General features: G+C 46.0%; 1 protein-coding gene across 2 annotated transcripts in view; it reads right to left on the reverse strand.

The window, feature by feature from the left end:
• The window catches only part of MICOS10 (mitochondrial contact site and cristae organizing system subunit 10), a 31,697-nt gene extending 28,358 nt beyond the window's left edge, over positions 1–3,339 (reverse strand). Inside the window, exon 1 of one of the 2 annotated variants that reach the window (XM_011743764.3) lies at positions 2,920–3,296. In XM_011743764.3, coding sequence (XP_011742066.1) covers positions 2,920–2,983 — 64 coding nt within the window. In that variant the 5' untranslated portion in view covers positions 2,984–3,296. Of the gene's footprint in view, positions 1–2,919 lie in introns of both variants that reach the window. The other variant, XM_011743765.2, reaches the window with a different exon arrangement.
• Between the last annotated feature and the right edge of the window lie 14,193 nt (positions 3,340–17,532).

Consider the following 17,532-nt stretch of genomic DNA (forward strand, 5'->3'; position numbering starts at 1 on the left):
CTTATGCTTCTCTAGTTGCCCGCTGACTGACCCATAGCTCAATAAATATTTGTTGCTTGAAACCATCCCATGATCACCCACCAGCCTATGCCTAGTGAGCCCTGGAAGCAATAGATTTTTAAGGCAGAGGTGTTGAATATGCAGAATGCATGTGAAAAAGTCAACAGTCAACTCAAACACCTCCAAGATAAAATGGAATATCTCTAAGACATTTCACAGTTCTGACTCCACCTAAACCAGCCTCTCTGCACTGAAATCAGGATGTCTGGGCTCTAACCCCAGCTCCGCCACTTCTGGCTATTTAACCTCTGTGTGCTTCAATTTACTCCTCATGAAAATCCAACTTGGCTTTTGTCAAGTTCTTCTTCCATCCTACCTGACTATTCAATCCCTTACTGACCCTACAAAGGTCAGTAAGAGTCTTACTGAATGACCTCAGCCCATCCCTTCAGTCACTTAATATACAAACCTACAGCAAGAGTCTGAATCATTCATTTCAACTTATACCTGAGATCGTACATTACCTTGCCTCATTTAATTACTCCGCATGTATATGACGCACTCCTACCAATGTTCCACGCATGAGAGACAGAGTGACACTATTCACTGCCTCACGTGGTCTTGAGTAGCACAATAATATTAGTATCAACAACCACTGGCTGGGTACAGTGGCTCAAGTTTGTAATCCCAGCACTTTGGGAGGCTGAAGAGGCCAGATCACTTAAGCCCAGAAGTTTCACACCAGCCTGAGGAACACGGCAAAACACCGTCTCTACCAAAAAATACAAAAATAGCTGAGCATGGTGGCACACACCTATAGTCCCAGCTACTTGGGAGGCTGAGGTGGGAGGATCACTTGAGCCCAAGGAGACGAAGGTTGCAGTGAGCCGAGATCCCACCACTGCACTCCAGCCTGGGTGACAGAGAGAGATCCTATTTCAAAAAATAAAAAAACAACTATTTTAAGTGTGGCGCATTGGCTCATGCCTGTAATCCTGGCATTTGGGGAGGCTGAGGCAGGAGGATCGCTTGAGCCCAGGAGTTGAGAGACCAACCTGGACAACATAGGGAGACCCTGCCTCTACACAAAAAGTCAGTTAATTAAAAATAAATAGAAATAAAACAAAATACATAAAAAAAACTTTAAAACCCAGTTATTATGACTACCGTTTACTGTATACATAAAGCGCCAGGCACTGTGCTAAGTAGCTTATGTATTTTTCTGTCCTTTACTTTTCTTAATACTTTCAGGTAAATTTCTTTTTATCACCACTTCGTAGATGAGAAAGAGACTTTACCCAAAGCTACAAAATTAGTAAGGATGGGCGAGAAGAGCGAGAGTGGATAATTCAAACTCAGCTCTGTCTACCTCCAAAGCCCCATCTTCTTTTTCTTTTTTTTAAGATAAGGGTGTCACTTTGTTTCCCAGGCTGGTCTCCAACTTCCGATCTCAGGCAATCCTCCCAACTCGGCCTCGCAAAGTGCTGGGATTACAGGCTTGAACCACTTCGCCCAGCTCAAAGCCGTTTCTTAACTACATGACATTGCCTAGTAACTACTTTGGTCATTTCATATCTAGGTGTTAAGTCTTCTCTCTGAACTGCAAGCTGTTAACAGTAACAAAACAAAAGTGGCTGTTTAGTCGCTTCCAAAATGACCCATTCCTAAGTGATCCATATTCAAGCCTGTACACGAATTCACTAATTTAATCCTCCCAACGACTCTATGAGATAGTAAGAATTATTACTGCCAATTTCCAAATAGGAATCAGGCACAGAAAAGTTAAATAACTTGCGTCAAATCACTTGACTGTAAGTGCTGAATTCAGAGGTGAAATGTTAACTGATAAGCTGTTTCATTTATTGACTCACTCTCAACAACTTTTATTAAGCACTCTTTCAGGGGCTGGGGATAGGGCAGTGACTAAACCAGAAAACATTCCTGCTCTCATGGAGCTTACAATCTTATTCCTCAATGTTTTCATTCAAAGACACAATCCTAAATCCTCTTAAATACCCTAACATTACCACACAAAAACATCACATTTGGGTAACAAAAATTAATACCAAAGAAGGAGCATGGGACTTGACCCCAGAAAACCTAGGTTAAATCCCTAATTTTGCCATTTGTTAGCTGTGACCGTGGGCAAATTCCTTCACCTGACTCCATTTCATAGCCTGTAAAAAGATTATTTCGCACAATGAAGACCATATACGCACAATAAACGAGTTTCCTCTCTCCTCCCCGCCATACAGTGACTTCATAATTTGTGCCGTCACTGAGCACGTGTTAAAGGACTACGCAGAGTTCCATTAAGGACTGAACGTGAACAACTTCTTACTTTTCAGCGCAGTTCTCTCCAGATCATCACCCCTCTGTCTCTAAGTTCAGGCCCCAGACTACTCTGACTCAAATAAATCAGGTGGCAAGTCGGAAATGACAGCAACTCGCATCAGGACCTGGCGGTGTCTATGAAATGCTCCAGGTGACCTGCTGCAGAAGGCACTTCGATTTCCGCGGGGGAGCAGCGTGGCCTCCTAAGCCGGTACCCCGCCGCGTGCCGGAGGATGCACCACCCAGGAGGAGAACCCCGCGGCTCCGGCACGATGGTGTGCCCCGACACTGGCTTCCACTCAAGAGCTCTGCGACTGTCCTGACACCTGCCAACCCCGACCACCTCCTCCGGTCTGCAACTCCACCCCGCACCCAGGCGGCTGCTCCGGCTCCTCGGGTCTGTGTGCGCCGCCCGAGTGACTGCCCGCCTGGGAACGGGCGGCTCGCCCTGGCCGGAGGGGCCGGAAAAGGCCGAGCGGCCTGACCTCCCGTGGGGCTTTCCTTCCTTCCTTCCTCCGGGGCAGCGCAGCCTGCAGCCAACAGCTCGGCTACCGGCCGGGCCCGCAGGGGCGAGAAGCCCCTTACCTATCTTCACGACCGCATCCGCCAGGCACCGGTCCCACTTCCTGCCGAGCTCCGACTCCGACATGTTCCCCACCCGCGCCTCCAGCTTTCCTCTCGGCAGGCCCCCGCGCTCCGACCCCTTCAAGTCTCGCGAGAGCTGGAAACAAGTCCTAGGTCACGAAGGCCGGCGCAGACGTTCCAGATATCGCGAGATGATCCGCTGCTTCCATCCCTTCCGGTTTTTTTCAGTTGGTCGTCAAGGTGACGAGTTGCCTGGAAGCTCGAGGTGACCCTGACCTTGGGGCTGCGCCTATGGGTTGCAAGGCTGACAGTTTCCTAGGCGTCACCCCGAGCCGTTTCCAGGCCTTTCCTCCGCACCAAAGTGCGACATTGGCCCTGGAAATCCCCCGGGCAAGAGAGGGCACAGACTTGATTTATTCGCTAATTCGCTAACGTACTCACCTTCACTTTCCCTACTCACTCTCTCATTCGTTCGCTGGTTTCTTGCATTGGAATTCCCGCCTGAACCACTAACACCGAAACTGCTCTGGGAAAGGTCACCTACCGCCAAATGAAATGGACGCTTTTCTGACCTCTGTACCGCATTCCACACAATTGTCCCTCCCTCTGATCCTCCCCGGCTCCTCCTCTATTCGTTTCACTCCCGGTAACGCTACTCTTTCCTCTTCTCCCCATCTGCTGTTGTCTTTTGGTTTCCTCCAGGGCTGCCTTTTCTCTGCCCGCTGTTTAAGGAATGTTGGTTCGCAAGCTTACATCAATTCTCTTTTCACTCTACAGACTCCCTGAGTAATTGCAAACATTGCCAAATTGTATCTACAGGTAAAACGTCTACCTCAGGCCTCCTATCCACGTATATATTTACACACACACACACCCGGTGCCTTCTGTATCTATGGGCTTTGCGTCCATGGATTTTACCAACCATGGACCAGAAATATTTTTAATCAAATAAAAAATAATACAAAATTTAAAATTCAGTGCAACTATTTACGTAGCATTTACATTGTATTAGGTATTATAAGTAATCTAGAGATGATTTAAAGTATATGGGAGCCAGCGCAGTGGAATGCACCTATAGTCCCAGCTACTTGGGAAGCTGAGACGGGAGGATTGCTTGGGACTAGGAGTTCGACTTCATCTCTTAAAAAAAAAAATAAGTAATTTTTTAAAAGGGTATGTGAGCATATGTGTAGATCGTATGCAAATACTGTGCCATTTTATATATGGGACTTGAGCATCCTGCATTTTGGTAACTGCAAGACCCTGAAACCAAATGCCCACAGCTATCAAGAGAGATTGTATGTCCAGCCTACTGGCTAGTGTTATTGATTTTAGTCTTCTATCCTACCAACAAATATAAATCTGACCATGTTATGCCTCTAATTAGAAGCTGTCAATGAAGGCTGAGAGCAGTGGCTCACACCTGTAATCCCAACACTCTGGGAGGCTGAGGCGGGAGGATTGCTTGAGGCCAGTAGTTCAAGACCAGCCTAGGCAGCATAGTGAGACTCCTGTCTCTACAAAAAAAAATTTAAAAATTAGCCAGGCTAATGTGATGTGCACCTTTAGTCCCAGTTACTTGGGAGGCTGAGGTGGGAGGATCACTTGAGCCTGGGAAGTGGAGGCTACATTGAGTCATGTTCTTGCCACTGCACTCCAGTCCGGGCATCAGAGTGAGAACCTATTGCAAAAAAAAAAAAAAGAAAAAAAAAAAAAGCTGTCAGTGACTCCCATTCATACACCAGATCTATCCAAGCTTCAACACTGCACTGATTCTACGAAGCCTAGGCAGATAGAGCTTAGAGCTACCTTCCCCTTCTCATTGTCCCACTAGTCTGCCTATCTACATTGAATTCTCTACCTAGTACTGAAACATCTGGTTGTAGATGTTATCTGCTAGTAGAACTAGAAGTTGCCGCTTCGTCTTCATACTTCCAGTCAGAGCACAATGCCTTGAATAGTAGGGTCTTCTACAAAATATCTGTTGAACTGAATTGGATTTATTCACCTATTTATTTGTTTATTTATTTATTGAGACAGAGTCGTGCTCTGTCGCCCAGGCTGCAGTGCAGTGGCGCGATCTCGGCTCACTGCAACCTCCGCCTCCTGGGTTCAAGCAATTCTTCTACCTCAGCCTCCCAAGTAGCTGGGATTACAGGCACCCACCACCACGCCTGGCTAACTTTTTGTATTTTTTTAGTAGAGATGGGGTTTTGCCATATTGGCCAGGCTGGTCTTGACTCCTGGCCTCAAGTGATGCGCCCACCTCGGCCTCCCAAAGTGCTGGGATTACAGGCATCGTTCACCTATTTATTATTTGCAACTTTGACAGCAAAATTCTGTTGTACCAGACCTTGCTATGACAGCCTCTTCCTTCAAGGTAACTTCTATGACCACCCTTCCCTTCTCCTAGTTCTCAATTTTTTAAAATTATTATTATTATTATTTTTGAGACAAAGTCTTGCTCTGTCACCCAGGCTGGAATGCAGTGGTGTGATCTCGCTCACTGCAACCTCTACCTCCCAGGTTCAGCGATTCTCCTGTCTCAGCCACCTGAGTAGTTGGGATTACAGGCACGTGCCACCACCCCCAGCTAATTTTTGTATTTTTAGTAGAGATGGGGTTTCACCATGTTAGCCAAGCTGGTCTCGAACTCCTGACCTCAGGTAATCCACCCACCTCGGCCTCCCAAAGTGCTGGGATTACAAGCGTGAGCCATCGTGCCCAGCCCTATTATTCTTATTCTTTAAATTTTTCTTTGCTTTTCCTTTTTTATAGAGGTGAGGTTTTGCTGTGCTGCCCAGGCTGGTCTTGAACTCCTGGGCTCAAGCCATCTTCCCACTTTGTCCTCCCAGAGTGCTAGGATTATAGGCATGAACCACCATGCCCGGCCCCTTCTCCTAATTCTCATCAGAGCCACTTATCAGATGATTTATGTTTTTAATGATTATTTATAATTTAAATAATTATTTGTGTGTCTTTTGGATTTTGACTGTGAGCAAATTGAGAATGGAGGCTGTGCCATTTCTGTATCCCTAATGCTTAGCAGAGGGCTTGGTATATATTGGATTCTCAATAAATGCTTGTCGAATGGACATAAAAATGAATAAATACATGAACAAATGATTTAATTAATCAGAAAGAGAAAAAGTCCCTGTTCTGGGGAAACTGTATAGTGTAACATTTGTGTTGAAAAAGAAAAGGAAAATAAACAACTAAAATACCTATGACATGGCTCGGTGCAGTGGCTCATTCTTGTAATCCACTTTGGGAGACTGAGGCAGGAGGATCACTTGAGCCCGGGAGGTCAAGGCTGTAGTGAACCGTGATGGTGCCACTGCACTCCAGCCTGTGCGACAGAGCGAGACCCTCTCTCTAAATAAATAATACCTACGGCGTGTCATAAATAGCTCCAGGCACTTTGCATAACTTCATTTATTCTCACAGCAGGTTGAGATTAGTATCTTCATTTTCACATTTGGAAACTGAGTCTCTGAGAAGTTAAACAACACAGAAGATGCACAAAGCTCCACATCGTCTAGATTTAAAACTGACAAAGGCATTTTTATTGGATTCAACAGAGTTGTAAACTCTTGCAAAAGGTAGAGAGCATAATACAAAAGCAATCGGAGGCAAATGCGATAGCATGAATCTGGAGCCAGGCTCTCTGGGTGCAGATCCCAGCTTTCCCATCTCCTAGCCTTCTTTCTATTGTCTCTCTTCCCACCATTCCTTCCCCAATACAATGTTCTGTTCACTGCTATATCCCTAGCCCTATAAGATTATCTCACACATAGTGTCTGCTTGATAAATATTTGTTGGTTGAATAAAATGAATGAAAACGGCGTTTTTTGGCCGGGCGCGGTGGCTCAAGCCTGTAATCCCAGCACTTTGGGAGGCCGAGACGGGCGGATCATGAGGTCAGGAGATCGAGACCATCCTGGCTGACACGGTGAAACCCCGTCTCTACTAAAAAATACAAAAAACTAGCCGGGCGAGGTGGCGGGCGCCTGTAGTCCCAGATACTCGGGAGGCTGAGGCAGGAGAATGGCGTGAACCCGGGATGTGGAGCTTGCAGTGAGTCGAGATCTGGCCACTGCACTCCAGCCTGGGCGGCAGAGCGAGACTCCGTCTCAAAAAAAAAAAAAAAAAGAAAACGGTGTTTTTGTTCTTCTTGAAGAGCAAAGATTAATACAAGTGGGGAAAAATATTTCTTTAAAAAAAACCAGCAACACACTCATTATAAACTTAGTTACATTCAAAATGATTAAAAATAGGTTTCTCATTGCTAGGGTTACAAACATGGAAAAGAGGAAAGCTAGAAAGAACTCTGTGCTGTTGGATTGGAATTGAAGGTGTCAGTATGACCTCATGATATTTAATATAATAAAGATAAGAAAGTACTCAGAGGATGATAGTGACATGTCAAAGTATTTCATTTATTTATGTTATTGAGAGACAAAATCTCATTCTGTGGCTCAGACTGGAGTGCAGTGACACTATCATAGATCACTGTAGCCTCGAACTCCTGGGCTCAAGCAATTCTCCCACCTCGGTCTCCCAAGTAGTTAGGATGACAGGCACGTACCACCTGGCCTGCTAAATTTTTTTTATTATAATTATTATTATTAGAGACAGAGTCTGTCGCTGTCACCAGGCTGGATTGCAGTGGCATGATCTTGCCCACTGCAAGCTCCACCTCTCAGACTCAAGTGATCCTCCTACCTCAGCCTCCCAAGTACCTGGGACTACAGGTGCACACCATCACACCTGGCTAATTTTTGTATGTTGTGTAAAGATGGGGTTTCACCATATTGCCCAGGCTGGTCTCAAACTCCTGGGCTCAAGCAGTCTTCTCACCTCAGCCTTCCAAAGTGTTGAGGTTATAGGTGTGAGCCGCCGCGCCCAGCCCAAACTGATTTAGTAACTACAAACTGTCTAAAATAGTGCTTGGCTCCTAATTGGAATTCTGTAATTCATTATTATTATAGCACTGCTCTTAATTGTCTGGAACAGGTTTCACAAAGATAGTTTACATTTCAAATGAGTAAAGACAGACTCCTATAAAAGAAAGAGAGCCAACATCTTTTTACACTGTCTTGAAGAAAGATTAAAAACCAAAGACTGTCACTTAAATAGGCTAGACTTTAGCCTCAACTGGTTAATCAACTAAACATAAACTCTTTGTTTAGTCTACTAGGTTGTAAATTCAGCTTCCTTAACATCGCAGATTAGAATGTTCTATACCACGGCACCTGCATAAATAAAGGCTTTTAGATGCCAGTGATTTTCTTCATGGTTTTTCTTCAATTGAAAACTAATTTCTTAGACTGGGTGCAGTGGCTCATGCCTGTAATCTGAGCACTTTGGGAGGCCAAGGTGGGAGGATCACTTGAGCCCAGGAGTTCAAGACCAACCTGGGCAACATAAGGAAACCCTGTCTCTATAAATAATAAAAACATATAGCTGAGTGTGGTGGTGCACACCTGGAGTACCAGCTAGATGGGAGACTGAAGCAGGAGGATCACTTGAGCCCAGGAGGTCAAGGTTGTAGTGAGCTGTGATCATGCCACAGCATTCCAGCCTGGGTGACAGAGCAAGACCCTGTCAAACAAAAAAAAAGAAAGAAAAGGAAAAAACCCTAATTTCTTTCTTAAAGAAGAGTCACATTTTTTTGTTGTTGTTGTATTTCATATCTTCTTTTTGCAAGAGGGGACCTGTATCATTTTGTCCCTTCAGGAATGTGTTCAGAGTCAAAAATCTACTACGCAGCTGCTTTGTTTGGTTCCAAAGCCCAGGGACCCCCTTCCCTTTTTAATGTATGTGTATGTATGAAATATTCCAAGCATTCAGAAAAGTGTTAGGAACATGGCCAGGTGCGGTGGCCCACGCCTGTAATCCCAACACTTTGGGAGGCCAAAGTTGGAGGATCTCTTGAGTCCAGGAGTTCGAGACCAGCCTGAACAACATAGTGAGACCTCGTCTCTACAAAAAAAAAATCAAAAAGTGAAGCGGGAGGATAGCTTGGAGGTGGGAGGATACCTTGAACCAGGAGGTTGAGGCGCAATAAGCCGTGATCACAGCACAGCACTCCTGCCTGGGTGACAGAGTGAGACCCTGCCTCAAAAAATAATAATTAATTAATTAATTAATTAAAAATTAGTCGGATGTGGTGATGGGAGGCTGAGTTCATAGGATTGCTTGAGTAAAGGAGTTCAAGGTTGCAATGAGCCATGATCACGCCACTGCACTTCAGCCTGAGCAACAGAGCTTGACCCTATCTCAAAAGAAAAGAGCTGAAAACATAAATACAGCTTAAATTGTTGTAAAATGAACATTACTAGCACCCCAGGAGCCCCTTCTCTGCACATCCTTCACCAGATCCAAACTGCTCCCCCCTTGCCAAGGGAGGATAGCATGACCACTATCTCGACTTTTTTTTTGCCCAGACAGAGTATCACTTTGTTGCCCAGGTTGGAGTGCAGTGGTGCAATCAAGGCTTACTGTAGCCTCGAAGCCTCCTGCCTCCAACTCCCAAGTAGCTGGGGCTACAGGCATGTGCTAGCATGCCTGGCTAATTTTTTGCTTTTTACTTTTTGTAGAGACAGGGACTTGCTATACTGCCCAGGCTGGTCATGAACTCCTGGGCTCAAGTGATCCTCCCATCTCAACCTCCCAAAGTGCTGGTATTATAGAAGTAAGCCACAGCACCTGGTATATCTTGACTTTCATGTTATTCATTTCCTTGTTTTTCTCTAAGTGTTACTACCTGGTTATATATCCTTTAAAAATGTAGTTTAATTTTGCCTAATTTTGAACTTTGCTTTACTGGAATCATACAGTCTATATGTTATGGTATTCAGCTTCTTTTCCTCATTAGTATCCATGCTTTTGTATGTAATTATAGTTCGTTCTTTTTCATTGCTATATCATATTCCATTATATTCTGTCCATGATGTATTTAGTCTACTGTCCATGGATATTTGAGTTGTTTCTAGCTTGAGGCCTTTTTTTTTTTTTTTTTTTTTTTTTTTTTGAGTCTGAGTCTCCCTCTGTCGCCCAGGCTGGAGTGTAGTGGCGTGACCTCGGCTCACTACAACCTCCACCTCCCAGGTTCAAGCGATTCTCCTGCCTCAGCCTCCTGAGAAGCGGGGACTACAGGCGCCTACCACCATGCCCAGCTAATTTTTGTATTTTTAGTAGAGACAGGATTCAGCTATGTTAGCCAGGCTGGTCTCAAATTCCTGACCTCAAGTGATCCGCCAGCCTTGGCCTCCCAAAGTGCTGGGACTGCAGAGGTGAGCCACTGTGCCTGGTCCCAGCTTGAGACTATTGCCAACAAGTCTTCTCATTCTTCTGTGAATATCCCGATACACATTGGGATTTATATATATATACAGACAGGGTCTCATTCTGTTACCCAGGCTGCAGTGCAGTGGCATAGTAGGCTTACTACAGCCTCGACCCCTCAGGCTCAGGCAATCCTCCTACCTCAGCCTCCTGAGTAGCTGGAACCACAGGTGGTGCATGCCACCATCCCTGGCTAATTTTTGTATTTTTTTGTGGATACATGGTTTTGCTATGTTGCCCAGGCCGGGCTTGAATTCCTGGGCTCATGGGATTCACCATTCTCAGCCTCCTAAAGTGCTGGGATTACAGGTGTGAGCCACCATGCCCAGCTCAATTGGCATATATTTTTATAGAATATGTGAGTCAGGAGGGCAATACGGTATGCATACTTCAGCTTCACTTGGTACTGCCAAACTTTATCCCAAAGTGATTGTACCAATTTACATTGTCCCCAGCAGCATAGGACCATTCCCTTTACTCCATGTCCTCACCAACAGTTGGGTTGTAATGATACTTTAGTATTGTTGCCAGTCTGGTAGGTGTATAGTACTATCTCACTGGGGTAGTGCTTGCTCCTTCCTGTGAGTGAGCTACTAGTCATGTCCTCTGAACATATAATGTAGCAGGACTGGGGGATTCCAATCAAATCAAAGGGGCCCTGAAAGAGAAGGGAAATTGACAAAGACATTTTGCTAAAGTAATGCCTTGCCAACTTGAGGAAGGTATGCTGGGTTAAATAGTGTCCCCCCAAATTTATGTCCTTCCTAGAGCCTCACAATGTGGCCTCATTTGGAAATAGGGTTGTTGAAAATGTAATTAGTTGGCCGGGTGTGATGGCTTATGCCTGTAATTCCAGCACTTTGAGAGGCCAAGGCGGGCGGATCACCTGAGGTCAGGAGTTTGAGACCAGCCTGGCCAACATGGCGAAACCCCGTCTCTACTAAAAACACAAAAAAGTAGCCGGGCGTGGTGGTGCACACCTGTAATCCCAGCTACTTGGGAGGCTGAGGCAGGAGAATGGCTTGAACCTGGGAGGCGGAGGTTGCAGTGAGCCAATATCCTGCCATTGCATCCCAGCTTGGGCAACAAGAGCGAAACTCCATCTCAAACAAACAAACAAACAAAAACAAAACAGAAACAGAAGCACTGTCATTGCCCTCAGAGTTCTGTTACAACTTACTCTTCTTGAATGCCGAAGGCTTGCACCGGCAGGCCGGGGACCTCTTGACCAAATTGATGTTGCTTATAATCCCAGCTACTAGGGAGGCTGAGGCAGAAGAATCCAGGAGGCAGAGGTTGTAGTGAGCCGAGATTGCACCACTGCACTCTATCCTGGACAACAAAAGTAAAGCTCTGTGTCAAAAAAAAAAAAAGTCATTAGTTAAAATTAGGCCAGGCGCTGTGGCTCACTCACACCTATAACAGTTTGGCAGGCCAAAGTGAGAGGATCACTCGACTCCAGGAGTTTGAGACCAGCCTGGGCAATATAGTGAGACCTTGTTTGTACAAAACATTTAAAAAATTAGCCAGGTATGGTAGTGCATGCCTATAGTCGCAGCTTCTTGGGAAGCTGAGGTGGGAGGATCACTTGAGCCCAGGAGGCAGAGGTTGCAGTGAGCTAAGATCACACCACTACTACTGCACTCCAGCCTGGCAACAGTGAGACCCTGTCTCAAGAAAAAGAAAAAAAAAAAAAAAAAAAAGGTTAGCTCATACTGGAGTGACATGCACACTAAACCAAAAAGACTGGTGTCCCTATAAGAAAAGAAGAAGAGACACAGAAACAGACACAGAGAAGATGGCCCTGTGACAACACAGGCAGACAATTTGGCTTATGTGGCTATAAGCCAAGGAAGACCACAAATCACCAGCAAGCACCAGGCGCCAGGAGAAAGGCATGGAACAGATGCTCTCTCTGAGTCCCCCTAAAGGAATCAGTCCTGCTGACACCTTGACTTTGGCCTTCCAGCCTTCGGAACTGAGAAACACTATAATTCTGTTGTTTCAAAGCCACCCAGTTTGTGATCCTTTGTTATGACATCATGAGAGAACTAATACAGCAGGGAGCACACTGGATTAGAGATCATGAGAGCTGTACCCCAGTCTCTACTCTGCTGTTAACTGCTGGTTCTACACATGTAGCCACGCCTGTCTTGTTAGGTGGGCCTTTCTGTGGACTCACCTCTTTAGATTATTATTATTTTTTTATTTTTTTTTTTAGTCAGAGTCTCACTCTGTTGCTCAGGCTGGAGTGCAGTGGCATGATCTTGGCTCACTGCAACCTCCACTTTCCAGGCTCAAGCAATTTTCCCACCTTAGCCTCCTGAGTACCTGGGATTATAGGCATAAGCCACCATCACACCCGACTTTTTTTTTTTTTTTTTTTTTTTGGTAGAGACCGGATTTTCTCATGTTGCCCAGACCAGACTCAAGTGATACCCCTGCCTCAGTCTTCCAAAGTGCTGGAGTTATAGGCATGAGCCACCAAGCCCAGCCCCTTCAGATTCCTGTATGCACCGCATAATGACGTTTCTGTCATCTGCAATCTAATGATGCTCCCATAAGTTTATAATACTGTATTTTTACTGTACTTTTCTATGTTTATATATGTTTATGCCCAAGCATGGTGGCTCATGCCTGTAATCCCAGCACTTTGGGAGGCCAAGGCGAGTGGATCACCTGAGGTCAGGAGTTCGAGACCAGCCTGGTCAACATGGTGAAAATCCGTCTTTACTAAAAATACAAAAATTAGCCAGTTGTGGTGGTGCATGCCTATAATCCCAGCTATTCAGGAGGCTGAGGCAGGAGAATCACTTGAATCCAGGAGGTGGAGGTTGCAGTGAGTAGAGATGGTGCCATTGCATTCCAGCCTGGGTGACAGGCTGGACAAACAAACTGTATTTATACTGTACTTTTTCTGTGTTTAGATATGTTTAGGTACACTCTTACTATTGTGCTACAATTGCCTGCAGTATTCAGTACAGTAACATGCTGTACTGGTTTGTAGCCTAGGCGCAATAGGCTCTGCCATGGTGTAGGTGTGTAGTAGGCTCTACCATGAAGTACACTCCATGATGTTTGCATGACGACAAGGTCCCCTAACAGTGCGTTTCTCAGCACGTATCCCTGTGTTTAAGTGACTCATGACTGTGCTTGCTGCCTCCCCTTGGACCTTCCAGCCTAAGGCTGGGAAGGGCTCCCACTGTTACTAACTCTAGGGTACTGCATCATTCCTCATTGCTTGTAAATAGCCTTTTATTAAACTCTCAACCATTTTTCCCCTTTATTTATCTTTTTTTTTTGAGATGGAGTCTTACTTCATCACCCAGGCTGAAGTGCAGTGGCACAGTCTTGGCTCACTGCAACCTCCACCTCCCAAGTTCAAGTGATTCTCCTGCCTCAGCCTCCCGAGTAGCTGGGACAGCAGGTGCACGCCACCAAGCCTGGCTAATTTTTTTTGAATTTTTAGTAGAGACAGGGTTTCACCTTGTTGGCCAGGCTGGTCTTAAACTCCTGACCTCAGTTGATCTTCCTGCCTTGGCCTCCCAAAGTGCTGGGATTACAGGTGTGAGCCACCGCACCCGGCCTACCTCTCTCTCTCTCTCTCTCTCTCTCTCTCTCTCTACTGAGACAGGGTCTCACTTTATTGACCCAGATTGGAGTGCAGTGGTGCAGTCTTGGCTCACTGCAGCCTCAACCTCCCTGGCTCAAGTGATCCTCCCACTTCAGCCTTCCAAGTAGCTAGGACCACAGGTGCAAGCCACCACCCCAGGCTAATTTTTTTATTTTTATTTTTTGTAGAGACTGAGTCTCCCTATGTTGCCCAGACTGGTCTCGAATTCCTGGACTCAAGTGATCATCCTGCCTTGGCCTCCCAAAGTGCCAGGATTACAAGTGTGAGCCACTGTGCCCTGCCTCTCCTCCCTTTCCTTTGCATTTTTAAATATTTATTAATTTATGTATTTATGTTTCTTCTCCCATGCCCTTCAGGAATGAATACTTCCCAGTTTGAATGTGCCACCTGTTTCCTGCCAGGACCCTGACTGCTACATCTATGAGAGGTCCTTTCCCTGCCCCATTCCCTCCCTAGCCCCACTCCCCTCTGTTTCCTTCATGTTGCATACCACAATTTCCAATTATCTCCTCTATTTGTTACTCCTCCCACACCCGCTGTTTCTCCCACTAGACTGTAAGCTCCTTGAGGGCAGGGACTTCATCAGTTCTGTTACTAGTATATTCCTAGTTCCTTGCAGTATCTGGTACATTGTAGGCATTTGATCAATATTTCTTGAATGAATGAATTGGGAGCAGGAATTCTTTATTTTTTACATCTTTAGTATTAGCCATGGTAGGTATTCAGTGGCACTTAACTGATGTAGTTTTTTGGTTTGTTTGTTTGTTTGTTTTTTGAGACAGTCTTGCTCTGTCACCCAGGCTAGAGTATAGTGGTGTGATCTCGGCTCACTGCAACCTCTGCCTCCCAAGTTCAAGTGATTCTCCTGCCTCAGCCTCCCAAGTAGCTGAGATTATAGGCACACACCACCACACCCAGCTAATTTTTGTATTTTTAATAGAGACAGGGTTTCACCATGTTGGTCAGGCTGGTCTTGAACTCCTGACCTCAAGTGATCCACCCATCTTGGCCTCCCAAAGTGTTGGGATTACAGGCATGAGCCATTGTGCCCAGCTTCAACTGATGTTCTATGTTCTCATATGGCCCTACCCTTGAGCTCAGAAGGTCTCAGTGTAGGACACAAGCTTGAAAGTTAGAACCAAAGTGGGTTTAAATGTGGCCTCATGTACAGTATGTGTTTAAATTACGCTTAGAGAGAGTTTGAGCTGAGGAAATGCTTGGAAATGTGTGTTTGATGGTGGAATTTTCACATTTACCCACATTTAAAGGTACACATAAATAGATTTGTGAGACAGCATGAGTTTGAGGCAAAGAGCATCACTGAATTAGTTTGGATTTAAGTATGTGAGCTTTAGAGTGAGTCAGTGAAAGTTTAAACATTATACCTTGAGGACAGGTGCAGTGGCTCACACCTGTAATCCCAGCAGTTTGGGAGGCCGAGGCAGGTGGATCGCTTGAGCTCAGGAGTTCCAGACCAGCCTGGGCAAGATGACAAAACCCCCCTTTCTACTAAAAAGCACAAAAATTAGCCAGGCATGGTGGTGTGCCCCTGTACTCCCAGCTACTTGGGAGATTGAGGTGGGAGGATCGCTTGAACCCTGGAGGTGGAGGTTGAAATGAGCTGAGATGGTGCCACTGCACTCCAGCCTGGGTGGCAAAGCCAGAGCCTGTATCAAAACAAACAAACAAACAAAAAACAACAGTAAAGCTTGAGTATGAATACTTCAAAAGCCAGCCCAAACCCTGTATATGTGTATATGTGTCTACAACAGGGCAATCCTAGGCTTTTTCTTTTTCTTTTTCTTTTTTTTTTTTTCAGATGGTCTTACTCTGTTGCCCAGGCTGGAGTGCAGTGGCACAATCACAGCTAACTGCAGCCTTGACCTCCCAGGCTCAGGTGATCCTCCTGCCTCAACCCTCCAAGTAGTTGGAGCTACAGGTGCACGCTATCATGCCTGGCTAATTTTTGTATGTTTTGTAGAGACAGGGTTTCTCCATGTTGCTCAGGCTAGTCTTGAACTCCTGGGCTCAAGGGATCCTCCGGCCTTAGCCTCCCAAAGTGCTGAGATTGCAGGCATGAGCCACTGCAGTCAAGTTAGCTTTGATTTTTACCTGGATTATGTGAACTCAGCCATGATGGAGTAACTGGCTATCGCTTGCCTGGTTCTGTTTGGTTAATTAAAAATTAGAGCCTGCGCTCGGTGACTCACACTTGTAATCCGAGCACTTTGGGAAGCCAAGGTGAGTGGATCACTTGAGGTCAGGAGTTCCAGACCAGCCTGGCCAACATGGTGAAACCTTGTCTCTACTAAAAATAAAATTAAAAAATTAGCTGGGCATAGTGGTGCGCGCCTGTAGTACCAGCTACTTGGGAGGCTGAGGCAGGAGAAGTGCTTGAACCCAGGAGGTGGAGGTTGCAGTGAGCTGAGATCGCGCCACTGTACTCTAACCTGGCTGACAGAGCAAGACTCACATTAAAAACAAAAAACAAAAAACAAAAAACAGGGCCAGGAGCAGTGGCTCACGCCTGTAATCCCAGCACTTTGGGAGGCCAAGGCAGGTGGATCATGAGGTGGGGAGATCGAGATCATCCTGGCTAACATGGTGAAACCCTGTCTCTAATAAAAAACAAAAACAAAACAAAACAAAAAAGATTATCCGGGCGTGGTGGTGGGTGCCTGTAGTCCCAGCTACTCGGGAGGCTGAGGCAGGAGAATGGCGTGAACCCACGAGGCAGAGCTTGCAGCGAGCCAAGATCGCACCACTGCAATCCAGCCTGGGCGACAGAGCAAGACTGGGCTCAGTGGCTCATGCCTGTAATCCCAGCACTTTGACAGGCTGAGGTGGGCAGATTGCTTGAGCCCAGGAATCCAAGACCAGCCTGGGCAACATGAGAAACCCTATCTCTACAAAAAATAAAAAAACATTAGCTGGGAGTGGTGGCACGTGCCTGTGGTCACAGCTACGCAGGAGGCTGAGGTGGAAGAATTGATTGAGCCTAGGAGGTGGAAGCTGCAGTGAGCTATGATGGCACCACTGCACTCCAGCCTGGGTGACAGAGCAAGACACTGTCTCAACAACAGCAACAACAACAACAACAACAGCAACAACAACAACAAATTAGAAAGCCAGGCACAGTGGCATGTGCCTGTAGTCCTAGCTACTCAGGAAGCTGAGAGACAGGAGGATTGCTGGAGCCCAGGGGTTTGAGGCTGTAGGGAACTTCAATGACATCTGTGAATAACTACTGCACTCCAGCCTCAGCAACCCAGCAAGACTCCATCTCTAAAAATACATACATACATACATACATACATAAAATAAATAACCAAAAATTAGAGTGGCTAGGCACAGTGGCTCATACCTGTAATCCCAGCGCTTTGGGAGGCCGAGGTGGGTGGGTCACTTGAGGTCAGGAGTTTGAGACCAGCCTGGCCAAGGTGGTAAAACCCCATCGCTATTAAAAATACAAAAATTAGGCCGGGCGCGGTGGCTCAAGCCTGTAATCCCAGCACTTTGGGAGGCCGAGGCGGGCGGATCACAAGGTCAGGAGATCGAGACCACAGTGAAACCCCGTCTCTACTAAAAATACAAAAAATTAGCCGGGCGCGGTGGCGGACGCCTGTAGT

Source organism: Macaca nemestrina, chromosome 1 (genome assembly GCF_043159975.1).
Source record: "Macaca nemestrina isolate mMacNem1 chromosome 1, mMacNem.hap1, whole genome shotgun sequence".
In the NCBI taxonomy this organism is placed as follows: domain Eukaryota; kingdom Metazoa; phylum Chordata; class Mammalia; order Primates; family Cercopithecidae; genus Macaca; species Macaca nemestrina.